Genomic DNA, 26,617 nt, shown 5'->3' on the forward strand with positions numbered 1-26,617 from the left:
GCATTCGATTTTAGAGCATTAAATTCTAACCTGCTTGCTCGACTATCGTTTCGCGATTTATGTTCGACTCGCACTCAACCTTCACTAACGAAGCCGACTAGGCTACCTTACTGTTGTTAATGGATATTTTAGAAATGGCCTCATACAACCTCATAGCTTTGCCACTTTGCGGCGAAAATTTACAAATCGCAACTCCAGTAAGATCGTTACAACTTACATGGCAATCCGTAACTGTTTTTTTTTAATTGTAACCTCAGCCTTCTATGACAAATTCAATTAATAAAATAACGAAAAGAATAATAATTTCTTTATTTACACATATTTTTTATAAACGAAAGGGAAATTTTGGCTCTTCGTTTGTAAAAGGCCTAAAACCACATACAAAAACTGCCTTGCTAACAGGTACAAAGTGACGTCTGATCCCTTGTCAGGCATTTATGCGAATCAGATTAAGAAATATCTGATTCATTATGTTGCTATTTCATTAGCTGCACATATTAAAGTTCCCGATATTTGATTACGGTGCCGTTCAGCATAGGGTTGCCATACGTCAGGATTTTCCCTGACATGTCATGGAATTTAGTGTTCAAATCTTCGTTAGGGAGAAATGCTAAAATGTACTTTAAAGTCCGGGATTTTTTAAAATTGTATTTTAGTCCAAGTTTTTCTAGGTTGCCACCATTTTCCCAACTTTTTCTAGGTCTTGAACATTCTCAGCTCGTCAAAACTGTCTGCAACTCGTTCGTTTGTGACGTAAGTTGTTTACTACATTTTAAGACAAGATTTAAGATTTTTAAGAAAGAAATAAGATGACCATTGAGAGAATGAAAAGAATTTTAACACTTCAGTACAAAGCATGTCTCGTGTCCAACAAGAGCTTGTTGAAAAAATCAGATCTTCGGAAAAGTACGATTGGTATGAGGAAGAGTAGAGTATTATTCATAAACTGTTATATGATCATTACTTGTAATTACTTTGGAGCGTATTTTGTAAAAATTTTGTACTAATTTTCGTTTTCATAAATGTAACTGTATAGAAGAAAACTTGCATTCGTATATTGCAATGCAACATTTCTTTGCTGTTTTTGTATTGTTTCGTGTTTATCCTTCTTTCACAAAAAAGCAATGTAATGTTCTAAAGTTGGTCTATGCAACGAACGATATAAAGACCTTTTCAATTCTGTAGTAGTACTTAAGGAGGCCGGATGAGTTAGATTTTGGCCACATCTTACGTATCCCAGGTGGTTTCTTTTCTGACTCCAAACTTGTTTCTACATCCAGCTACCTCGGTGCCTACGGAGACTTCATCAACAACCTTCAGTTTACTCCAACGAACACTCATACGAAATTCATTCAGTCCTACGTTCATCCGGATTTGAAACATAGTTACCGTGTTTATATCCGTTCTGATCATGTCAAACGGGCGTTGGAACACCTTTATGTTGGCCCTTTTCCAGTCTTGGAACGATGTTTCTTATTTCGTTATTTCCCGTTATGGGGAACCGGACCGCGTCTTCCTTGACCGTCTGAAACCTAGCTATACTATCGGTATTGATGCTCCTTTACCGTCATCCTCCTCGCATCAACGAGATTTTTCTTTACATGCTCAAGATCCTTCTCTACAGTCAATACCCTTTACTTCAACGACACCACAAGTACTTTACCTGCTTAAAATTATACAAACTCTCCTGCATTTATAGATTTCTCGGACTGGTCGTAAAACCATTCCACCAAAACGTTTCTCTGATTGGAAACACAATATGTTCTATTGTTTGCTGCTTACATGTTTCTTCGTGTTTACATCAACCACTCAGGTGAATCTTCATTGGGATTTACAACAGTTTGTATTATATTAACGTTCGAACTCTCTTGGATTATATAGCTTTGATGACGATATCCATTGCCAGAAGCTAACATCCTTCTCCATACACAACTGCACTGCTACCGTGTTTGCTCCAGATCTTCATCTCCAGAAGATTTCTGTAATAGTTTGCATTTCACGGATTACGTCCTGGAAAACTATTTACTTATTTTTGGGAGTTATCAAAAAACGGCTAATAGCTTCGACGGACACCCACCTTACAAACAAGAATGCTCATCTTGGAATGAAACCAAACTTTCATCACAACGCCATAGGTGGGCAGTACCGAAGTACTATAGTACCAAATTTCTGTACCGCGGTACTTTTACAGTACCGATACCGATATCGTCAGTACTTTTGAAAGAAAGTACCGAATATCTGTACCGAATTACTTTTATCAAGAAATTTCAATCGAGTCCGGTACTCGGTACTTTTCACGTGATAATTTTAAAATTTTAACAAGTTTTCAAAAATACATGTTACTTAATCCTAATACGAATTTTAGCAATGCTGGTCTTAACAGCAATACATCGGAGAAACGTTTTTTATTTAGCCACAAAAGTTTGTATCATAAAAACAGTAACAATAGCCTATGAAAGAAGATGTAAAAACGTGGGGGAAAATTAACTCTTTCACACAGTACAATAAACGAAATTAATTGTAACTCATCGGATCTGAACAACACAAGACACATTTTCACAAACATACAGCTACTTTGTCAACTATTAACAATATTAGAAATATGATTAATTAGTATTGCCAACAAAGACCACTCTACAATGTCGCTGTCGTCTATAAGCCTCTACCTGTTTGTACTCTCTGCAGCAAAACAACATAGCACATTATTCACCTAAAAATTTTCCAAAATAATTACATAGATTTAAATAATTTGGAAATAAATAAAATCCACTATTGCGCTAGCAGAGATGGGCAGTTAGTACTTTATGTACCGTTGATGACGGTATTTGATATAGTTTCAAGAGTAGTTCGGTTCTCTGTACCGGTACTTTTTGAATTACAGATCCTGCTGCTAATGCAATTTTTTCCCTTTCTATAGCCAAGAAACAGGTTACACAAGGTCACAACATAGGTGATCTCACTTCTTACGAGTTATCAGAAATTTATAGATTTACAAAGAACAGCCAGCACTAAAAGTTGGCATTAGAGTTTAATCAAAATAAACTTCTTAAGCTGTAAAATTATCACACAAAAACTACCAGAACCGACCGAAATTTCTTATATAAAAAAGTAATTCAATACGGCGACTTTTAAGAAAATATACAGTGGTACGCTAATTCAATACCAAGTAACGTGTACCCGTGTTACAGCCCACCTCTACTAGCATGATAGTTGGAACCAAAATTGCAATAAACATCGTTTAAAACTCATTATGCTAAATGAAGCAAAATTATTTCAGAAATACATGGATGGTGCACAACCGGACACACAGTTATACAGATTCTGCCTTTTGGGTTGGCTGACCATTACGGGCAAAACATGATGTCGAAAATCGAAATTAAAGGCAATTCTTCATTTAATCAAAAGCCAAGAGTAAAAAATGAAACGGTTTACAGTAACTGGGGTACAGCATTCATAAGAACAGAAACTAATCGCTGATTGGAAAATGTTTAAGACCGATTAAGAATCGGGTCAATATGTTTTATTCATATTGCTATGTTCTGCTATTAGTATCAACCAGCTATGGTATAGACAGAAAACAACTTCTCAATCAAATGGCCACCTAAAAATATCAGTTAATTGACAATAAAGTAGTGTTTTGAACAAGAAAAACATGAATGAAGAAAGTCTGTGAACAATTAATAAAAAAGCTAAATTAAGGTTTCAAAATAACCTGGTATCTATCAGAATTTTCATTCTTAATCAAAGATACGGTAAAAGAAGATTCGTCTTTCATTAGAGATACCACCTCATCAGTAACCAGGACGTGAATGCTTGAGCGCCTTGGCTGATACAGAATTTGGCAAATTCTTGGAGGGTTTGTGGTATCACAGTCTTCAAACAAGCAGTAACTTGTGGCTTTAACCAGTTCAGTTACTGTAGCACGTTGCAGGTAAAATGCTTTGTAAATACATATGTTATTGTCATTACCCTGTGCCGCAGGTGTTAAATACAATGTTAACCGTGGACGCACTGTTTTTGACCGTAACGCATTGTACAATCGGATACCATCTGCTGGTCCACAGATTTGAGTAATATCGTCTCGTGATAATGTCAATAAATCAGAACCACAGAAGTTGCCAAATGTTTTTAAATAACCACCAAATCTGTTTCTTTGTAACCACTCCTGTGTCTGAATGATAGTTGAAGAAGCAATCAGTATATCAGGCCTAAAGCTTGTGTTAGGCAAGGGTGAGAGGTTAACATCGCCATGGTTACGTTGTGATGTATTCATTAGAACAGGTGGTGCTACTGGTACTGCATTGTCAACTGATGGATTATTAAAGCTACCCGAATTTCTGTGTCTCTGATCAACATGAGCTGGTGTGCCGTTATTGTTGTGTTGAATGACACTATACTCAGATACCATGTCTGTGATTTGATCAATTATTCTCGACTGATTTGAACGTGAAAGGTCTTCGACCGTTTCTGTAGGTGTAATAGTGGGCATGCCCTCACTTAGCAATGTCGAATCATATGAGGGCTGGTATTTTAGTTTTTCCTGGGCTGAGCGCTTTTCCATTTTATCCTTGTCAGTCTTCAGCTTTCGGTCAGCACCTTTTGGCTTGAAAACTTTAATTTGGCAGCTGGCAGAGTGGATGTGTCGGCCCAATTCACCGCTGCCATCTATTTCGTAAGTGTCAACCTGTATTCGGAAAGGCACACCTTTTTCGCCTCCATGCTTTCGTGCAGTAAACTCAGTGCTAATGCAACGTACCTGAAATAAATTAGCTTTATCAGTGTTGAACAACTGTGCATGCTGGACTGTAACTGCACACTACAGCTACAGCTAGCAATTTTTAATGCCACTTCAAAAGAAAAAAAGTACCTGATAAATTGAATCATTATCCTAAAAAATGGGTTTATTAAAGCTTTAGTATCGTTTTTTATCCTCTATTAATCAATATTATGTTCCAACCACAAACGTTAAGACATGCAACAAAGTGATATCTGACTGTGGTTACTTTAAACTCACCTGCACCCAGACGGATGCTTCTTTGTCCACATCCCACATGAATTCTACCAAGTTAAGGTGGTCTGAATGTTCTTTTGGCTGTATGGCTCCAACCGACATTGGGATATCAATATTGAGCAGTCTGTCACCAGGCCTATTAAACTTCCAACTTTGAAACTGCTCATGTTCTGTATACTGCAATCTTCGGTCATGAAACACCACTCGAATTTGACTTTTAACTATCTTCAGTGTTCCTATTTCTGGTATATCTCTTAGTTTTTTCAGTTTGATTTCATATGATTGTCCTTGATTAAGATATGTTAATGTTTCATCGTACACTTTCGTGGCAGGTGATGTGGACGCACAGAGCATGTACTGCAGTGGTGGCAATCCTTGGTTAGCAGCTAGTAATCCTTCTTGTTTAAAAATTGGCAGATTTAGCACTTCACTCATGTTGTAGGCATTTGCACCCAGCTCTAACCCTAAGCCTGAGAGATTGGCATCAAAGTCTTTCACAAGATCAGACTCCATTCCATCCATTTTTACCCAGGCTACCAGATCCTGTTTGGTTTGATTACTAATATCCTATACCAAAAAATTTAAAGTGTTAGGACTTGATTGATGATAGTGATTATTTCACTGAGCAAATATCACTTTTCAAGATAGGGTACATTATCATGCTAAGCATACTGAATATCAGAGTATTACAATATGTTTCAAAGAAATTAAGTTTTGCTAAGAGTGCTTTCAAAAAGGTTTTAGAATGGAGTGGAAAAGATTAATAACAAGCAACATATATACAGATAGTTTTTATGCAAGGTGATTATTCACTTGTATATCAATGATTTTATGATATCTAAAATAAAAACTTACGTTTCCAAGTGACTCTGTACTCGAAGGTGGATGCGATGTAGATTGCTCCGTGTTGTTTGAAGATGACTGAACCACTTGCTTTGTCAAGTTATATGATTCCTGGTCATTAACTTCTTGCTGAGCAATGGAACCTTGAATCTGGGAGCCGGTTGATAACTGATAAGAAATGGATGAAAGTGAGCTTGTACTGCTGCCTCTACTTGGAGGAGGACTGGTTGGAATTGGCTGTTGGGGGTAAGGACGGATGCTGACAGGTTCCTTATTCCGGTTAAAATGTAAAGATCTCGGCCCTGACACTGGCCCTATTGTTGTAGGTACTTTTCGTTTAAGCGTCTTCTGTTGTGGATCGTCTTCCAAGAAATGAAAATACTGACTAGAATTTTTATCAGGTGTAATAAGATTTCCAACAGCCTGGCGCTTACTTTGTTCACTGTTTGAAGGGGCAACTGTTGGCACAACAAGTAAATATGTTTTGGATGATGTTGCAACACTCTCTGTTTGAGTTTTGGAAGCCAGGGTTGCAGATTGTGTGACAGTGACACAAAAACGATCTACGCAACTATGATTTACGAAGACACAATACCATGTACGACTTACTTTCTGATCAAACACAGTGCAAGAATTATTTTGGTAGTCAGTATGACAATGGATTTTGTAGTAGTAGTATACATAATGATTTAAATTTTTTTTTTTTTCGGCCAACAAAAATATAGTTCTGATACTGATTTTTAACATTTGAAAAACAAAAGTTATTTCAAAGATAAAGCGAGTCCAAAACTTCTTCATTACATATATGTTTTTTCTTATCGATTATATACATGTGTGAAACTGTATATCTATATATATATATATAAGTGTTTGTGGGATTTACTCAGTCTGTCTACGTAAGTGTGTGTCACCAACCGTAAAGGCTTTTTAACGGCGGGGTCCAGAGACGCCAAATTTTCACACAACCGATAACTGGAAAGATTATAACGCTTGCGGATCCAGCATGAAAACTGGCCTTAAAGTTATTGAACTTTTTCCTATTAATGACGTATGTTGGATCGATTTTGACAATAAAAAACTTGTAACACTGCAAGACATTCTTTTTTCCAACTAGAGTATGTAATCGCTTTTTGTTTAACTACAGCAGCAAGCTAGGAAATCAAACAAATAGGAGCCTTACTCCAGCCAGCAAAGAAAAACGAGCAAGCAAGCATTATTGCGTCCTTTCAAATTTCAAATGTCTTGTTTTTGTGACATCACAATTCCAGTCCAACATCACCTAATATGCAACATATAGGTTCGGACTAGGTAGTTGTGAATGTGGGGTGTGTAGGTGAATTCAACTACACAACGATATAGCCTACCTCGAGACAGCGCTTAACAACAACAAAAAGTGTTGGAAATAAACAAGCCAAGGTCATACTTCAAGGTTTATGGTTGGGCTTTAAATTTTCTGAAGCGTCCATTTCGCCAAACAAACAGGCACATTTTGTGGTCTGTTATTAAAGATTGGCGGTTTAGTGGGGACAGTTGACAGCGTACCACCGACATTACTTTAGTACAGCGGATGAACATACAACAAGCTGTATGTGGAGCAGGGCAAACCAAAATAAATACAATAAAACAAATCTTTATAGCAAAAGAAAGGTGCCATCCAGCAAATGGCTGGCAATCAAGTATCATATATAAATCTATTGTTTTTTTAACAGAATAAACGTATATTTTGCTCTTGTTGTGTCTGTGACTACAAGACAAAGAGTTTGAATATACTCAATTCATATGTCATATTCTAAAAACAAGCATTCTTTTACCTTCTAACAAAGATATCAATTAATTAGTTATTAATCACTCAAATCAATGCAACTGCAATACAACAGACTGGATCTATTCCAAGCAAATACACTACAGCCAGAACGCAAACATTCTGATTCCAGATGTTTCAAAAAAAAAACTACAGTATACTCATTCTCAACGCGAAAAACTTCTTTGATAAATACTTGTTTTTCTTTTATGCATCGGCTGACATTAAACTTTCCCTAGTACGTGGGAATTTTTCCTGAAGTGAAAGTTCTTTTTACCTTGGCTTATGAATAGCAGCAATAAATTTGACTACAAAGACCACAATGAAAAGTGCTGTAAAATAAGAATTTGTCAGAGTAGGTTCATTTACAGTTAGGTATATGTCATGTGCTAACTGTACCTGAAAGTGACCTGTGTGGGTACAAAGAGCCAATCACTTGAAGACAGCCCTACATACTCACAGTGCAGCTGCAATCAATTAGTTAAAATTTAACAACTACGTGAAACTTTACAGGCAATAATAGTCTACTGGCTAAATGGCCATGTAAGATAAGGTTCAAATATATAGTTATTTTGTGTCAGCTTTATTGCAGCTCTGGTCTGGATACAGGAGTGGTTGCGTTAGTGAAACAAAATGCTATGTGCAGGGGTGGCTCTTGTATATGTTTGAAGAGGCTGTTCCATTTGTCGAAAGTTTTGGATATGGGGATTCCCCAAGAAATGGTAATTTTGCCAGGTTTACTTTGCTACTATTTCTATTACTATTATTACTATTTCCAAATCAGCGTTTGTTTTCGTCTTTGTGCACTGACATGGATTCGGATTATCAAGCTCTGCTGCTGCACACGGAAGTGCGATGGCTGTCACGAGGTCGTGTCCTAAAGCGAGTTTGTGGTTTGCCGGAGGAGATTGCTATCTTCCTGAAGCAACAGAACTATGTAGGATTAGCCGAGAAGTTTTGGCAAGAAGATTTCAACGCAAAAGTTGCTGACCTTGCCGATATATTTGACTTTCTGAATTCTCTAAATTTATCTATGCAAGGCAATTGTTTTGCAATTGTTTGCAAAGGCAATTGTTTTAAGGTGATTGATCATGCCACCAAAGTTTCTGCTTACCACAAAAAACTCATACTCTGGAAAAGTTATGTCACTAGAGATGAGTACAATATGTTTCCTGAGCTAACGCAATATATTTGTGGCAAGGAAGTTGATATCAAGCAAACTATAACACCGTGTAACACGATTTTTGTTCCCGGGTTCTAATTGATATTTCCTGATCTCTCTCACCTAGAAACTTCCAAAAATCAATATAGTTCATTCCAAACATTGATTTTGTGGTTAGGAGAGTAATTTTTTGAATTTGCTGGTATGTGCAATATTGTGCATGGTTATACTGACTTACCCTATAGGAAATGGATATTTACCAAACTGTCTTTGATCGCTGTAAGTCCTTTCTTAATCGCTTGGCATCGACTAAGAAGTTATATTCTATCAATGTATTTACTAAATATTCTGACGCGTTAGTCGTAGGCTATCGATTGCTTTTCCGCAAAGCAAATTACAGCCAACTTTTGGCTATTTTTCTGTCTGGCAAAGGGTTAATTCTGAGTTTGCATAATAACAGGTAACGAATTAGATTTTTTGTTATTAAAATCAAATCACAAAGCACAGGCATTTGGTACATGGGAATTTGCACATAAATGTATTAACTGTATCCGAATCAATACCATCATTAAATGTTAAATGCAAAACTAAATAAATATTTCAGGCTAAAACAGTTCAAGTATAAAATCAGTTAAAAATGGGATGTTTTGCGGGATTTTCTTTTGTACTCTACATCACTTTCCCGCATCAAGGCCCAGACATAATCGCCCATCATGCTTTCATTATATTGCCCTTGGTATCTCCTTTCAAAATCTTTTATGTCTTGATGGAATCGCTCCCCTTGTTCTTCTGAATAAGCTCCCATATTGTCTTTAAACTCGTCCAAGTGAGCATCAAGCATATGTACTTTCATGGACATTCTGCACCCCATGTTTCCATACGACTTTACCTAATTGGCAACGAGTTCGGCATAGTTATCTTCCTTGTTATTGCCCAAGAACCACATCTGCAAAGCTATCCCAAGCCTTCTTTTCAACATCATTAAGCATTTGGATAAAATCATTCGACTTGAGAATCTTTTTAATTTGTGGGCCAATAAATAAACCAGCTTTTACTTTAGCTTCTGATAGTTCAGGAAACAAGTTCTTGAGAAACTGGAATGCGTCACCACCTTTATCCAATGCTTTCACAAATTGCTTTATAAGCCCAAGTTTTACGTGAAGGGGAGGCATAAGCACTTTGTTTGGGTTAATCAACCGAGTTTGCTTTACGTTTTTCTCTCCAACAACAAATTCGTTTCGTTTTGGCCATATTTGCTTTTTGTAGTGTTCTGTGGTAGCCCTACTATCCCAAAGGCAAAGGTGGCAAGGATACTTGGTGAACCCCCCTTGCATACCCATCAAAAACGCTACCATTTTAAAGTCCCCAATTACTTCCCAGTTATATTGATCGTACTTTAAAACATTCAACAAAGTCTTAATATTCTCATAGTTTTCTTTCAGGTGGACTAAATGAGCAAATATTGCAGAGTATATTAACATTTAAAAGTGATTAACATCCATCTTGGATGCTCTTTAGCCATATCTTTGATATCTTTTCTCAAAAATATTGCGATTTTAGAATTTCAGTGTCTAAACCACAAAAACAAAGTTTATATGAAATAAAGTTGATTTTCGACACTTACTGGTCCTAAGCAATAGGGAAAAATCGATTAGAACCTGGGAACAAAAAAATTTTTTTTTTTGTTACATTGTGTAATTTGACACTTGGAACAACTTGCCCAAAAGTTTGTGCACTACTATGGTGAATCTCTAACACCTAATAGCCAAAATGATTGGAAAATTGATCTATTTGCTGAAAAGGACCTGCCTCAACTTCCCATCCATGTAGCAGAACAGTTTATGGATATGACGACAGAAGCAGCAAATCGTATTTCTTTTGCGTCCTTCAAAGACAAATACCCCAAATATTCTGCAAATATCCACTTTTGGGCTTCCATGCACAAAGTGTATCTCATAGTTTCAAAATTTGTGATTCAAAAACTGATTCCATTTGCAACAACTTGGCTTTGTGAGACTGGATGTAGCGCCATGTGTGCATTGAAAACTAAACAGCGAAACCGGCTCGAAGTTGAAGCCGATATGCGGCTATGCTTAAGTAAAATAAGCCTCGATTTCAAAAACTCACTGACAGCAAGCAAGCACAGTTATCTCATTAGTGTGATATATGAAGTGATTTGATAAACATATTATTTTCAGAAAAAGTTGCTGCTTTTGAAGTGCTGTGTGTTTGCAACGCAATCTTGTGTAACTTTTAAAATCTTACGACAATTTACTTGGGTCGCAAGATTTTACAAATCTGAATTTTTTCAAAAAATGGGTCGCCTTAAAAACGTGTTGGGAACCACTGCTCTAAACTTTATATAGGCTAGGCCTACTCGTGTTCTGGTGTTCAGCCAATGTTTCATTATCCCGTTGCACAGGGTTATGAAGCAAACTAATGTTGTATTTGCTTCCAATATGGCTGGTGGTGACCACAGCCTGACAGTATTAGCTAGGCTATCGGTATACATGACATAATTGACGTCTTTCTAGAAGCACATTGAAAATAATCTTAAAATGCATGCCACTTGCAGAAGTGTTAGCTCCTTGTTTGTATCTTTAGGCTAGTATTAAATGATGCATATATCAACTCCCAGCATGAATTGAGAATTTTTGCAAGCACTTGATTAAGATGAGTTCATTAAACGTGAATCTGTGACATCATAAAGCTGTAATGCAGGTTAACTCTTTAAATTCTTACAATAAACTTTGCATAATGCTGTAATGCTATAATCAAAAACTAAAAGTAAACCTGGCAAATTATTGTTTGAAAATAAACATTTCTTTAATTTACTTGCAAAAGATACATAACTGGAATAAAAAACCAAAAGACATGATTTATTGATTCCTACATAGTTACTTACTTGAGCACTGAGCAATGCTGCAGTCAGTGCGGTGGTCATGTCTTATTAAACGTTTAAAATCGGATCAACACGCATAGAAATCATTGCCCAATCAAAATGCGGGAACATGAGTAAACAAACATTAAATACGTCAATAAAGGCAAGCGCGTATAAGGCTTCTATGGGTAAGTGGCGCTTTAGCTTAATAGCTAACTGCTAATGCATCATAGTTCCTGAGTTTATGTAAATGATAGTCCTACAGCTATAAAATAGTCTACACTGTGATCTAATATACAAAAAATTTATTGTTGACTTCATTTTGATTTAATTTTTTCATTTCTCTCTCGTTCTCTTTTCATATTGACAGAATGACGACATCGACAGAGAATCATGTTAACGTGTAACATTTTATAGTGATATACTGTAGTAAATTGATTCGCACTTACAATTAGAAGCTGGTGCAGACTTTGGATTACACTGCATTGAGTTTTGCAGAAAAAGGGCAGCCGCCAAACAGGAATCATAACGGTTAATCGGCAAGGTTTTCATTAGGTGTTAATCAGACAATGTTACGTTGTTGGCTCATTGCAAACTGACAAAGTTTTATTTGAACTAAATGTTAGGCTTGAAATTCAAAATGTCTAGTAATAGGGCTGCAATAACGGTAGGTTTCTAAATAATAGGTCATTGGCTAGCAATCTTACATATTAGGCTGAGAATTATTAAGAAACTTGAAATATACTATCAATGAGACTTAACTGTTAAATGCACTAAGAATCAGCCAAAATTCGAATTCATCAAACAACTGCACTAATTCGAAGCCTTTTGAACTAAGAATAAGGCATTATTTTTTGCAGTGTGATGGGGATATCCCTCAGAAATTGATAACGTAGGCTGGCAATTTTTTGTAAAGTCACTTCTTTTTGACCTAAAAGTACGATGACGTTATAGTGACATCATATTTTGATAACTTGATGGTGGTTGTACACTTCCATACTAGACTCATACATTTGGGCAGCAGGAAGCCTTAATACAAATTAAATGCACCATGATGGTTATGCACTTCTACATTAAATTATTCTATGTGCTGAACTGCAGAACTAACAAAAGACTGTACGGGTAGGCCTAGGCAATGCAGATTTCTGGTGTCCACATGACATGCTTTTTGTGTCTGCTTTTGAATGTAAATGTTGTAAGTTTGGTTGATGCCGAAATTAGGTATTTTGATGTGTTCACAAAACAACAAACTGGAATTCTCAATCACTTCTGGGAGAGCACTGGGCTTTGTCCACCACTACCTCATAGTAATGCTGCAAAGTATTTTCTCTCAGATGACATAAAGCAAAACTTTCTACTTATAGCTTCAGTGCCACACAATGGAATAAAACAAATTCGTATGCATTGGCTTCTAGAGCTAATCAATAAGAAAGGTGTGGATTATGATTTTTCCAACCTTGACAAGCTTCTTCAACTCCTAGAGGCTAACCAGTTAAAACCTGGATTTGAATTAATGGGAAACCCTTCTGGTTATTTCAAAAATTTTGATAACATGAATGAAATAGTTGAATTCAAGAAACTGGTTGAAGCATTAGCAAAAAGGTATATTAATATGTTTGGGGAATATTATGTCTCAACTTGGAACTTTGAGACTTGGAATGAACCAGATAATCATGATTTTGACTCATTGAAAATAAGCACAGAAGGATTTTTAAAGTATTATGATGCTTGTTCAGAGGGTCTTAGAGAATCCAGCAAAGCATTGATTTTCGGTGGACCTGGTGGATCCTGCCGGGTAAAAAAGCGTGATAAAATTTGTTGGGCTCTTTTTCATCATTGTTTAAATGGAACTAATTATATAACTGGTGCGAAGGGTAGCCGCATTGATTATATTGCCATTCACGAAAAAGGTAGAGGTCAATCACAGACTATCATCAATGACGAGTTAGAGACGTTGTCCCAAATTGAGAATGATGTGAAGCTGTTGATGTCAACTCCATTGTACAATGATGAAGCTGATCCTCTAGTGGGTTGGAGCCATCCACAATGGTGGCGGAGTGATGTAACTTATGCTGCAATCATTGTAAAGATAATTTCTCAACATCAGCATCAAATCATAGCAAATAAATCTCGTAGTTACATGCAGTATAGCTTGCTCAGTAATGACAATGCATTTTTGAATTATTATCCTCACTTTTTCACACAGCGAACATTAAATGCACGATTTCAGATGAACTTGACGAATCCAAAATATGTGCATTTTGTAAGAAAACCGGTACTGACAGTAATGGGCTTGTTATCCAAACTGGGTCATGTCCACCTAAACATGAGTGATCCAGGCGATACAATAGGAGGAATTTCCTCTTTCTGTTCTCCACCAGCTTGTCTCTCTCTTGAAATGTCAACGATTCTATACAACAGCGTTGATACTCAGCCCACCACAGGAAAAAGCATTGTCCAACTTAGATATCATGATATACTAAATGCCAGCATAGTACAAGATATCAATGGCAGAAGAGCTGTTTTGAATAATGTTCTAGGTGTCACATGCAGCATGGACAATATGTACACGAATCCCTATTGGCATTGGTGGAACTCGGGATCACCTTCTTTTCCAACAACAGAGTTGTTCAAACTTTTGCATAAAAATGAAGGTCCAGTTTGCACAGATCCTACAGAACCATATTTCAATGAAGATGGGCTGCTTATAACTAACCTTACACTGCCTTTACCTGGTGTTGCTTTGCACCACATATGCTGGAAACCTGATAGGAATTTGTTTGAACCAACAAAACTGCAAGTGCATAATATTACGTCTGGACAAGTGTTGATTACCTGGCAAGATTCTTACATTAGAAGTAAGTGTATTAAGACTTATGTTGTGGAATTTGCAGGAGCATCCCATCCAGACAATTTTGTCACAATCAACAATTATAAAGTTATTTTCAATTCTTTTGTATTTATAAACGAAATTGAAGGAGTGCATGGCCAGTACCGGGTAAGGGCACAAGATTTCTGGGATAGATATGGTGTAGTATCGAATACTTTTACATACGGAATATGACTGCAGTCATGCTGTGAAGCATTTAACTCTTGTGCAATAACTTTCATGAAATATGAATTCATCGGTTTAGAAATTTTCTATTGCTGTTCAATTCTCTTATCTTTAGTTCAAACAAATGCAGTGCTTCTTAAGGTGTTGTTCAAGGTGGTCTAATTGTAAAAATGAAAAATAATCACAACCTGCATAGGTTTATTTGAACACCATCGCAAATGTGGCATGATGCATCCTTGAGTGTAACTGTTGACCTTTGTGTTGTTTTGATTTAATATGATTTCATATTCAACATACATTTCGTTGCATGGTGTCGTTCTTCATCACTGTATATCTTTTTTATAAAGTTGCATCATGTTAGCATTATTATTGTTTTGGCATTATTATTGGCATTTTTTAGCATTGTTATTGTTTCATTATTATTATTATTCTCATTTATTAAATATTAATCAAATTACTAGCAGTGAAAAACTAGTGTTGGTCTAGTAATTTTTGCAAATTTCAGTTCTCCAAGGCGTTTCTGAAGAGCATCAGTTAATCTTTGCGTCCAACAGCAAAGCGCAAACAAACAACAAATGAAAATTTTAAACTGAACTATAAAACGCTCTGGCGCGATCTAGTGCCCAGAAACGTGAAAACCTGGAAATGTCACTTTGTAGAGTGTAGACTTTCAGTATGCAATACATAAAAATCCATGTATGAACTTGAGCGTTTGAAATTAAATTAGCTATTTACCAAAGTAAGCGGTAAGCTGCTATGCCATGTGTTTCACGATTTCAGAAAAGTTAAACACGTTTCATTGACTTTATCTTGCGATAAATACAGTCGACTCCGCTTAATTCGGACACTTTGGTTCCGCTCACTTTTGGCCGAATTAAGCGGAGAAACGGCTTTGTCCGAATTAAGCGGAAAATCAATTGTTCGTTTCATGGCCATGCATAAAGGCAAAAGATGCATTTAAAATACTGTACTGTTGCGTAATAAATGAATTGCAGCTGCGCTATACTGCAGTAACTGGCACTGATCGCATAAAACGTCTTCGTTTACTTTAGTGAGCAATTTCACTTTTTGTGCTAAACTTTTCTGTACAATTTTGTCCTACAAGATGGACGCAATTGTACCGAAGTAAAAGCGACTATGAAGCTGGCACGGCCTTATATGAGTTCATTGTCGATTGTTACTGCATCGATCGTCATTGTTTCACCATAATCACTCATAATGCAATTGAATCTTGTCTTAAAACGAACGAAGTACTGTTTATTGTATCATAATTCATAACCTAACGATGGAATTGCGAACCTGTGTCCGAATTAACAGGAGTTTTTTACGTTCAATTTTTACTTTTGTTCCGTTCCCGAGCATTTTGGCCGAATAAAGCGGTTGTCCGGGTTATCCGGTGTCCGAATTAAGCGGAATCGACTGTATAAAGAAAGGTGTGTTGCCCAGCATATCTCAAATCTGCCAGCGAACAAGTTGAGCTTGGTGCTACGCAAGCGTTTGTACACGTGCAAGCAACAGCGAATCGAACAGGCGAAACGAACCTTGGGACGAGTTAATTACAAGGAGTTGGCGGATGCAAAAGTTAGTCGGTGTTGCTGCGGACAACCTTAAAAAGAAAAATAACGAATTACCCAAAGCCAAATACAAATGATAGAAAGCTAAATTACGCAATCAATTGTTTCGATAAACAATGCTGTATTGAAGTTTTGGCAGACGTTAGAATTCCGAAGTTTGTAGAGAACTGCCTGCTTTCTCAAAATACTTTTTTTCGGATGACAGTATATTCTGACTAAATTCGATCTTTCTGCCTTACATTGCACTACACGAATTCCTACGTAGTTGCGAAAAATAGAATGAACAACGAATTTATTGGTATCGATGTTTGGTATAATCGACGGGGCCGAAAGGCGCCTGCAAAAATACAAGTCTTTTTAAATTATTATTTTTAGCTATTAAATATGTTGACATCGTAGCGCCTGCTTCTCAAGCTGTTTGTGAAACAAATGTTGCACCATGGTTGACCTGATATTGTCAATGTATCTACAATCATAATTTTGTGGTGGTCGCCAGCCTTTTTAGTCGTTGTTTTTGTTTTACGTCTTTATGGAATGTAATCAGTGGTGGGATACTGGGATTCAAGTATTTTAACATCCGGTTCTCTCACTAGCAGCTTGTCATATTGAACCGGGGCCGATATACACATAGGCCTATACTTACGCTTGCTAACAACCGGTTCGCGGAGGTCATTAAAATTCCTTGAACCGGCTGAATCCCACCACTGAATGTAATTTACACTAAGTGGCGAAAATTTCAGTTGAATCTATTTCAGTATTATTCGTTATTTTAAACGCAGTTAGATTTTGATTAACGTTTTAAAGGAAACCCCATAACTATGACTGCGCGTGGTTGCAACGTTTTGTTAAATCATTTGTCGATAACGTACTAAGTTAGCATTATGTCATAGTAACCAGTAACCACTATATAGTGTTGATATTCTGTATAAATTAACATGTATTGTCAACTTTTTAAGGTTAAAAAGTGTCATCGTTTTTTTAAATATTTCTTGAAGTTTCCTTGTGAAGAAATTGAGCTCTTAACGTAGTAATATAGCTTGCGCAATCTCCTAGGCAAGTTTATGACATCATCAACAACACCAAAAAACTCGCCCCTCCAGATATATTATCTGGCTACGCCCCTGAGCTCATGTGAAGTTCCACGTCAAAGTAGCAATAAAAAATGTGATCAACTGTTTATCAAGGCAGTACTTTATACTACAGTGCTACTACCACCAAAAATGAGACTCAATTTACTATTATAATAGTTAGGCCTATAGTAGATAATAATTAATTATTACCAACATCAAATGATATTTCTTCAATCTACATAATATTAACAAACTTTAAACTTAAAATACGTAGATTAATTTAAAATTATTATTATCTATTTGATTTCATATACACAAAAGCGGAAAATGTTTGTAGGATGTTTTCAACTTTCGTATCAACAACCATTTGAAAAATATCCTCGCAACAAAGTATCCCCGTTACAAGGACCTATGAAATGCAAAGTAGACCAAATTATAAAAACTAAATGTTGGTAGTAGCCGGTATACAAGATGCAATTTCGACGGCAGTCGAAATGTATTGAATGCCGCACGTTTAATCGCGCTAAAGCAAACACGTTTATTGTGTATTTATTTTCTATTACAGCATGCAATAAAAGGTCTTGTGACTGGATGTGTCCGATGTACATGAACACAATGTGCCGCGTTGCGATCAGTGTACTGCCAGTCAGCCACCACTAATAGTTTGTTTGTTCGAGCAAAACAACTATATTTCATACCAAATTACAAGCTCTGTATCAGGGTAAAAATTTAAAGGACGTAAAAAATGCATAATCATGCAATGCAAATTTTGGCACGATATTTATGAAATTAAACGTAATTGCACAGTAAGTTGTGTATAAAAATAAGGAACAGATTTGTCTGAAGACACATTGTTATAAATGTGCAATAAAAGTGTGCATTGAATAGGAAATATAGACTATTAAACATTCGGGAAAAATCATATACGTTGTAAAAAACGTATATTTCGAGGTACAAAAAACTTGTAAATATACAAGTCAACTGAACATTATAGTGCAAAAAGAACAAAACTATACTACAGTGCAAACTAGGAGTAACGAAACTAAAATAGCAACACTACATTTTAAAAGTACAAAATTACACCATTTAAAATTACAGTGATAAAAATATTCAATTTACAGTTTTACAGAAATTAAATTGGCACCAAAGAGGAATGCAAACTTGTTCCTTCAAATCTTTACAGATTCATGTACAAGACACCTTTTAAAAAATTCTATACACAATGCAACTTAAGTTCCAAGTTTTGTTATAATGAAAAGTTATATAATAAAAATGCTTGTATATTAGACGAAAAAAATCATCGCCTTTGTCAAATTTCACACGAAGAATCAGAACTGCTTAAAACATTTTCCAAATCTCTTCTGTTGTATTGAGGTGGCTTGGAACGACCTGAAGATATAGGCTCACGTCTCATTCTGCAAAGGAAAAAAAACAGGTTTTAAACTATTTGACACTTACGCACAGCACAGATTTCAAGCAGCCATTAAAATTTTCTTTTCAAAATTAAGAACCCTAGATCTTTACGACTAGCTTAAGGCAGGGGTGAGCAACCTTCTTAAACAGGTGCTCAGTGAGGGTAGAATATTGTTAAATGGATTAAGCCATAAGATTTTATGGCAATATAATTGTTTCAATTTTAATCTTTCATTCGGACATCATGTCTGGCCTCGTAGAACATACTGTAATATTAGTTATTATATTTATAACATATTATCAGTGACCTCTAAAATTAATTTATTAGGAAATATACAATTCTTGTCAGGTTTTTGTAATTTATACCTTGTGTGCATTTGAGTGATTTGCAGGTTAAGCTTCTCTAATTCTTCGTCTTTCTCTTCAATAACCCGAATATATTTCCTAACTTGGTTCTGGGCATTGTCAAGCTGGAATACAAAATTGCGAGAGAAAATTGAGAAAATGAAACACTGTTTCCTTGTTACGCTCTAAACTACCAAGACAAATCGTTTTCCGAAGTGATAACAAAAATAAAATAGCCATAGAATAGTCATAAATTTTGGTATGGCATAGCAACTCAGTTGGAAACATTTTGCACATATAGTAGATTTCAGTTGAGTACCGGTAGTGGTTTTACCTCATCTTCTGTGGTTGTCTGCTGCTTTTTTAACTCTTCCACTCGTGTTCGCAGGGTCCTCACTTCTGTTTCATGTTGTTCTCCTCGTCTTCGGCTGTGATTCAACTCCTCTTGTTTGTCATCCAAGAGCTTCTGCTCACGACTTGACTGATGCCGCAGGTTGTTCAATTCCTACCACCGTCAAGAGACAAAAAATAATGAAATTACGTCTTGGTCAAAAATGTATAGCGTTGAACCAAAGCAGTGTAAGTTAAGTTATTTCAATGAGGTTACTGAGTAGTGTTGAAACAAATTTTCAATTTATTACATAACTGCATTTTGAATATTTAATTTACAACAACATTACTTTCGTTGAATAAATCTTCACAGTCGAAATTAACTATTGTTTCACTTTATTATCAATGTTTATTACTGTGCACAAATAACCTCGCTTAAATCTTGGATCTCTGCATGAGCTAAGCGCAGTTCATTATCACGATCTTCCATCGTGGCTTTCATTTTCCTGTCCAAAGATGACTTTAATTCATCTGCAATAGACTTTAAGCGCTTGCTGTCCCTTTCTAATTGCAATTTCTCCGTCTCCAATCTTTCTCTCTTGCCCCATTCACTGGTGTTTTCTTCTTGAAGTCTTTCAATCTAGAAGGAGAATTGTATATCGTACAAATACATAAATGAGCAGCAGCAGTATATATGTGAAAGTCAACAGTTAATGAAAAAGCTATTGCAACATTTTGTACATCTTACCTCTTCCCGAAGATCATGGATCTTCTTCTCCATAAAGGATCTGTTTTCCAGCTCTTCCTCCAGATTCTGGTTGAGCCGTACAACTTCTGAACGATGTGACTCTTGAATGCGAGTCATCTGAAAACAAGAAAACAGAGTTAATTTAGAAATCACATGAAATACTAAAACGGAAATGCTGACAGAAGTTTAGCACTCACTTGCTTCAAAACTTCTTGCTTTGCTTCTTTTATTTCATTGTATTTATGTTTAACAGATGACAGTTCCTCCTCAAGTTGTTCAATCGATTTGTTTAACGTCAATTTTGAACTATAAGACACATACTTACCATATCAAGTCATTCATTTATCATATACAAAGGAGTCAGTTTTTGCGGAAACAACACAATACGGTCACCATGTGATGCAATTGGTGATCCATGTGATTTTTGTAATATTTCTGATGTGGCGACAGTAGTTATAACTTGCTTTTGCAAAAGGAACTAAGTAGTGTGCAAAACATATTTGTAATAGCAAATGCATTGAAAAACATGATGCTGAACAAGAGCAGTGATACTGCACTTAACAGCAATATATTCTTCACAAAAATCAACGCATTAAAACACTGTTGAAAAGCATACTTGCGCTCTGCCTGAATAGTTTTAGCTGACTCATCTACACGAAGTTGTAAACCGACAATTTTCTGTGAAAGGTGATCTTCGTCTATTTTAGTGGCTGAAGAACTGCTCACAGAATTGCCTTTGCCTAAAAACATGGTTATATATGAATATAATTACAATATAAACAATTTTACATGTTCAGTATTTATGCTAAATTAAGTAAACATTAAAAACAATGATATATACGAAATCACTGATTCACATTACAGAACAGAGTAAAGATGCTAATACAAAAGCTTTAACATACCTTGTTTACGCTGATTCCCTACTTGATATGATTTGTTTGTACTTGAGATATCTAAACCCTAAACACAAGCATACAGCATGAATAACATACGCCTAAACTCAATTGAAATTTTGATTCCACGCCTATAAACTTTGTTTCATACAATGATTCCTCAGAGCTCAAACAACTTGAAATTCAAACAATTTTCTCAAGAAGATTTAGCAATTATTTTTTTAGATCCCAAATGTAATCAACAAGTAAACAAATATTGCAAATACAACAAGTGTGCAGGTGCAGTACTGCCATTATACTCCATGCTGGGTATAAATTAAGGAAATTACCAGTACCCATATTGTTCTTGCTTAAAAATTATATTTTTCAAAATTTAGATATTTTAGGAACAGATTAATCCACTTAATGTTGATACTCTTGGGAAACATTGTTGAAATTCATCAATGTCAAAAGCGTTATATCCAAAACAAGTTCCAGGAAAAAATCAAATTTGGCTGCATAGGTTTGACTACACATACTTGGGGTGCACTGCATTTATTTGTGGGTAAACTCATTATCCTTGTTTTAAATTCATATAACTAAAATGTGGTTAACTTAACACAAGGAAAAAATGAGAATTCGTACACGAGAAGTTTCATCTGCAAGTGAGGAACTTTCTTCCGATGCAGACCCATCTTTGAATGGGGTATCACCTCTTAAACCTCTATTTTCTTCAACCAACAACGATCGTTGTTGCCGCAATACTACCAGTTCTTTTTTTGCTTCCTCTAATTCAGTTTTAACAATCTTCGCCTGCAAAAGAATTATCACCAATACAGTATATTTGATTAGTTTATGATAATAAAGAATGTACATGATCTGCCACTGTCGAGCAGCATGGTACTGTAATTATATTTTTGCTGGTTTCATGAATTCTTAACATTGATTATAAAGTTGCAAGTTGAAATAATTGACTTCAAGAAAACTTTTTCAAGTAATATATCAAATCACCTCTTCCCGAGCCCTGTTTCTTTCTGCCCTAACTTTGGTCCATTTTTCTCTCCAATTAGCGGTACAATCAGACCACCATCTAAGAGTCTTCTCCATCTGCTCAGCACGGACACGAAGATTCATCAACTCACTTAAAAAATCATGTATGAAATCAATTAAAATGAAATACCGGTACTGTAATAATTCATCTTTAATTTATGTTTTCATATTTAAATATAAAACAAATCTTATAAAACCATCATGCAAACAACTATATAGAAAAGTTATGACATATGCTTTATGTATGTAATAATTTTTATGTCGCTCTTTCTAATTTAGTCTGCTAAAGCAACGGTTTTCATCTATTTGTCGTAAATAATGATCAGGTATACACTCCATACATACTTCGATATCACTTAAATTTTACAATTACCTATTAACATTCCAAAACGTTAATTACAACCACTGTTTACAAGTTTCAGTAGCACATACCTAATTTCAGCGTCACTTATATCTTGCCCAGCAAGTGGTCTTGTATTAGGTAGTGTTGATGATCTCTGATGACTTGATCTTCTCTGTTGTCTCAATTGAAGTGGATGTGGGTATTCAGGAACATCAACACTATATTCTTCATCACCTAGCTGGATGTAGCTACCGAACGAAGGAGCCTTCAAAGTATTTTCCAATGATCTTTCACGACTCTTGCTGCGACGTTGGTGTTCGTTTTTCCCCAACCTTCCTCGTTTCATGGGACGATTGCTCTCATAAAACATTTTGTTTGGTTCCTGGTCAATCATGATTTCAGATTCGCTATCAGCACTACTAAATTGATTGACAATGTTAGCATTAATTAGATCTCCCCGACTTGGTGTCTTTGACCGCCTTGTTCTTGGTTTAGGTCTATAGTCTCTTTCCCTTGCATCAGCTCTTGAGTGTGGTTGGTTTGATGAGCTTGCATGGTGACTGTTTGGTAAACTTGCATGTCTGGAGCCATTTATTATTTCTCCAGACATACTGCAATAATTTCTAACCTTAAATTTTACTAGAAATGAACATCATCTAGAGTCTAGACACACATACACACAGTAAGTTGTAAAAGCACGATCACAGAGCAATCAAGAACCATGTAACCAGAAAAAAAAACATGACAATATAATTGTGTTACTGTGTTAGTTTTAAATGTATCAAGCTACCAGCAGAATACACAAAAATTGACCTTGTATATATATATATATATATATAATAAATTAGCTTGTAAACAAACCACACATTTCAATATGTTTTTGAAAGTGGCTATCAACAAAACATTTTCATGTTATTATGGTATCAGAAATTTGTACATGACCTATAATTTGAAGCAATCCGAGCGAAGAATTCATCGACACTTTTAAGATGAAGATATATAAACTGGCCATATTCATAAAAGTACCAGAATATCCATTTGAGACGTTTAGACACATGCAAAAAGATATATATATATTATTCATCAGAAATTTTAACCAGTGATTTTGGCATACAACAGCAAAAAATTAACATGAGCATGTTCCAAGTTGGCAATGTCATTATATTGAACAACAGCAGATCATTCATCTACAAAATGTTCAATGATAATAATCAATAACAGATTTTCCACAAATTATGAGACATTAAATTTTGGCATCATGTGCGACAATTCTACGAAAAAACGTTTATATTACACAGGCCATGTGTTCAGAAATTACAAAATATTTGCTGACAAAAACAAATTTTACTGAATAACTTGGAAAAAGTACATGGACTTGGATGAACTTAAACAAGCTTAACTGCAAACAAATAAACATATTCTTTCGCGAAGATAAAAATTAAGCAGAACTATCAGTCAAAAACAGTAAAAGATTAACAATGGAGGTTTATACAAATATGAGAAAACATTGCACATAACGTGTTTGAATACATATCATACATGTGAAAATTTCCATTATCACAAGTCAAGATGCATGTCAATCTGATCAACAGAACATAAATTCTACTATATCTTCCTTCTACGTAGTCTATGTGATATAGAAAGCGTTGCTTATTGATGCTCAAACTCCAAGACCATGCGAAAAAACACATATGGAAAATATTCTTGCATTCCTAAAGAAAGACCAGGCATAGAATCTTCTTCAGTAACAGTTAAGCCGGTGCTATCCAAGTTACAATAAAGTGTGTTAAGGGTATCACGAAGTCGTTTCTGTTGTTTTTTCTGAGGCTGCAGGACTGCGGCTTGGAAGTTAACTGGAAGTCCATACCTAAGAACGGACTCGACAAAAACCAAAAGAGCCTTTATGTGGACCCATGCAATGAATACCTCACTGAAGCTAACCTTTAGCCAACGTAACAATGGGCCGAGAATTCGCTTCTTTTCAGACATGAGCTTATTGATCTGGTCTTTATCACTATGCACATCCTGTTCCTTGTACTCGAAATCACGAACAAAATACTTGTTACGATTGCAATTGTACTTGAATTCTTCTAACACTTTCTTGAAAATTGTGACACCCCATAAGCCATACTCTTCATCTTGGTAAATTAGTCGAGCTGATTTTGGTACAACAAACTCTGTAAGGGTCTCGTACTTCTTTTCCCATTCATCTGCAAGATGGAGAGGAACTGCAACAAGTAGGGTCTGCAAATACTCAGAATCAAGGACAAAATCTTCCCTTTTCACAACTTGGCCTAAGTTTCGCATCAAAAGACTTCCAGTAGCTTTTCGCTCCATATTTTGCAAGTTAGTTTTTATGTTGTTGTATGACTGTGATTTTGTTCGCAAATCACCATCAACCTGAGTGAGACTTTTGGAAATGATGTCGCATAAGTTGCCCAGAGATTGTTTAACAGGATACTTTGCTAAATTCCACTGGAAATGGTGCAAGTAATTTGTTAGCGTCATATCACCAGCTTTTAACAGAGAAGAAAGCCTATCACGCTGATCTTCAAGTACATCACCCATGTAATTAGCAACTTTCTTGCACACAGTTTCGGCAAATGTATCAATCTTTCCGAGATCATTTGAAAGTCCAATTAATGAATCCAAAGTTCCGACTTTTAATTCAGGAATATGAAATTTATAATTATGAGAAAGGACATTATTCCCTCCTTGTCCAGATGTTGCCTTGTTTAGTCGATCCCATGCTTGTTGAGCTGTTTTTTCGCCTGGAACACTGATTATCCAGTACTCAGACATACCGTAATGCAAATACTAGTATTTTGCTTAATCTAAATATAGAATTTTTAAATCCCAAGGCTATATTAATCACTAACAATTTTTCAACTAGAAACAGCGATATTATGAATGTAACTTTAGAAGGGCTAAGCTGCATTTTACATTCCAAGTGGTTGCAGTAAGCGCCATTAACGCAAACTGACATGCTTTGAACTTATATTTAGAAGAAAGATTTAGGTTTAGTTTACCTTATGATGTAACAACATATAAGCTAAGTTAACAAGGAACTTAACACAGAGCAAATAAATAATGTAAAAGCCGAAGTTAGTCTTTCCATAGAAAATTTTTAAAACTAACATAATGGCCTATAAGTTAACAAGAAACGATAATGAGCAACCTCAAAACTACGAGCTTTTAACAGCAGCATGCAGTCTAAAGAAAGTGAGAAATATGGAGGATAAAAAGTGGAACAAAATTATTGATGCCATTTATGTGCAGGCCATCTGAACTGGAAAGTGCGACAGCTTTTCACAAAAAATCGTGTGTGCAAAGAACAGTGGCAAAGTATGACAGTTTTCATCAAACTGTGCAACTAGTGTGCTTCGCAGCCAGTGTGCTTCGCGGGGTTTGTGGTAGTCCAGGTGCGGCCTTTTATAATAGAAAACCGAGAAAAAAGAAGTGTTTATTAGAGATATCAATCTTCTCCCGGTATGCAATGCCGTTTCGACCAAAAAATCTCAGGTTTGCTCTTGCCATGCTTCCTGCGTCCTCCTCCAGTCTGGTCGTTAACCATTACGCCACCGCATTGCGTTTTTCTCACCCAACGCCGGTGAAATAGTCACTTCTAATTACTAATTACTTGTAATTAGGCTACAGCAAAGCTCGTACCTCGTGCATGATATATGGACTAGGTTTACAAAACGCTAATTTTATCTTTAAATATTTGATAAATTTTAAGAATTTTAACGTTGTATAACGAACTTTTCTTGGTAACGATTCGTTAGTTTCAAGCATAGAATATCACTTTTTGTCAAATTCGTTACAGAAATGAACCAACCCTGCGCCTGCTTGTTCTTTATAGCCGCAGACTTGCTTGTCAATACCAAACAACCGTATGCTATAGATCATACAACTCAAATCAACAAGATCAAATACTAGTAAACTTAGCCCAAGAGAAACAATAGATGTTGAAAGCTAAATAATAGAAACTGATTGAGTTTTTCTAAATACTGCAGTATTATTATAGCGTTCGCTATGCAACAATTAAAACAAATTGAAATATTTTCCATTACATTTTACCTAATTTTTCAATTTAGTGAACTATTTTCATACTGTAGC

General features: G+C 35.8%; 4 protein-coding genes and 1 long non-coding RNA gene across 5 annotated transcripts; 2 read left to right on the forward strand and 3 right to left on the reverse strand.

Moving 5' to 3' along the window:
- The first annotated feature begins 228 nt into the window (after window positions 1-228).
- On the forward strand, window positions 229-2,248 carry LOC143453291 (uncharacterized). Its single transcript, XR_013115155.1, has 2 exons — window positions 229-915; window positions 1,281-2,248. It is a non-coding gene; the product is annotated as an uncharacterized LOC143453291 (long non-coding RNA).
- A 142-nt stretch (window positions 2,249-2,390) lies between these two features.
- On the reverse strand, window positions 2,391-6,960 carry LOC143453288 (transcription factor CP2-like). The gene is made up of 3 exons (XM_076954563.1): window positions 5,867-6,960; window positions 5,015-5,578; window positions 2,391-4,756 (listed from the first exon to the last, which is right to left on the reverse strand). Exons 1-3 carry the CDS (start codon window positions 6,650-6,652, stop codon window positions 3,695-3,697), a joined length of 2,412 nt encoding a protein of 803 aa, XP_076810678.1. The 5' UTR covers window positions 6,653-6,960; the 3' UTR covers window positions 2,391-3,694.
- A 5,028-nt stretch (window positions 6,961-11,988) lies between these two features.
- On the forward strand, window positions 11,989-15,210 carry LOC143453289 (alpha-L-iduronidase-like). The gene has a single exon (XM_076954564.1). It carries the CDS (start codon window positions 12,834-12,836, stop codon window positions 14,760-14,762), a length of 1,929 nt encoding a protein of 642 aa, XP_076810679.1. The 5' UTR covers window positions 11,989-12,833; the 3' UTR covers window positions 14,763-15,210.
- Window positions 15,211-17,875: 2,665 nt separating this feature from the next.
- Window positions 17,876-23,111, reverse strand: LOC143452009 (coiled-coil domain-containing protein 102B-like). The gene is made up of 11 exons (XM_076952817.1): window positions 22,588-23,111; window positions 22,117-22,246; window positions 21,751-21,918; window positions 21,136-21,193; window positions 20,850-20,973; window positions 20,431-20,539; window positions 20,234-20,350; window positions 19,916-20,125; window positions 19,490-19,660; window positions 19,177-19,280; window positions 17,876-18,812 (listed from the first exon to the last, which is right to left on the reverse strand). Exons 1-11 carry the CDS (start codon window positions 23,106-23,108, stop codon window positions 18,707-18,709), a joined length of 1,818 nt encoding a protein of 605 aa, XP_076808932.1. The 5' UTR covers window positions 23,109-23,111; the 3' UTR covers window positions 17,876-18,706.
- A 49-nt stretch (window positions 23,112-23,160) lies between these two features.
- On the reverse strand, window positions 23,161-25,378 carry LOC143452010 (V-type proton ATPase subunit C 2-like). Its single transcript, XM_076952818.1, has one exon. The coding sequence runs from the start codon at window positions 25,298-25,300 to the stop codon at window positions 24,149-24,151; it is 1,152 nt and encodes a 383-aa protein (XP_076808933.1). The 5' UTR covers window positions 25,301-25,378; the 3' UTR covers window positions 23,161-24,148.
- Between the last annotated feature and the right edge of the window lie 1,239 nt (window positions 25,379-26,617).

Source organism: Clavelina lepadiformis, chromosome 4 (genome assembly GCF_947623445.1).
Source record: "Clavelina lepadiformis chromosome 4, kaClaLepa1.1, whole genome shotgun sequence".
NCBI classification, from domain to species: Eukaryota; Metazoa; Chordata; class Ascidiacea; order Aplousobranchia; family Clavelinidae; genus Clavelina; species Clavelina lepadiformis.

Bases quoted from the DNA above. Each gene is read 5' to 3' on its own strand.
- LOC143453288 (XM_076954563.1), bottom strand. From the start codon at position 6,652: ATGAAGAAGTTTTGGACTCGCTTTATCTTTGAAATAACTTTTGTTTTT. The intron at 5,579-5,866 runs GTAAGTTTTTAT...TTTTTGGTATAG, and splicing joins GTACAGAGTCACTTGGAAAC to GATATTAGTAATCAAACCAA. The intron at 4,757-5,014 runs GTGAGTTTAAAG...AATTTATTTCAG, and splicing joins AAGCATCCGTCTGGGTGCAG to GTACGTTGCATTAGCACTGA.
- LOC143453289 (XM_076954564.1), top strand. From the start codon at position 12,834: ATGCAGATTTCTGGTGTCCACATGACATGCTTTTTGTGTCTGCTTTTG.
- LOC143452009 (XM_076952817.1), bottom strand. From the start codon at position 23,108: ATGTCTGGAGAAATAATAAATGGCTCCAGACATGCAAGTTTACCAAAC. The intron at 22,247-22,587 runs GTATGTGCTACT...TGATTTTTTAAG, and splicing joins ATAAGTGACGCTGAAATTAG to TGAGTTGATGAATCTTCGTG. The intron at 19,281-19,489 runs GTAAAACCACTA...TTTGTATTCCAG, and splicing joins AGACAACCACAGAAGATGAG to CTTGACAATGCCCAGAACCA.
- LOC143452010 (XM_076952818.1), bottom strand. From the start codon at position 25,300: ATGTCTGAGTACTGGATAATCAGTGTTCCAGGCGAAAAAACAGCTCAA.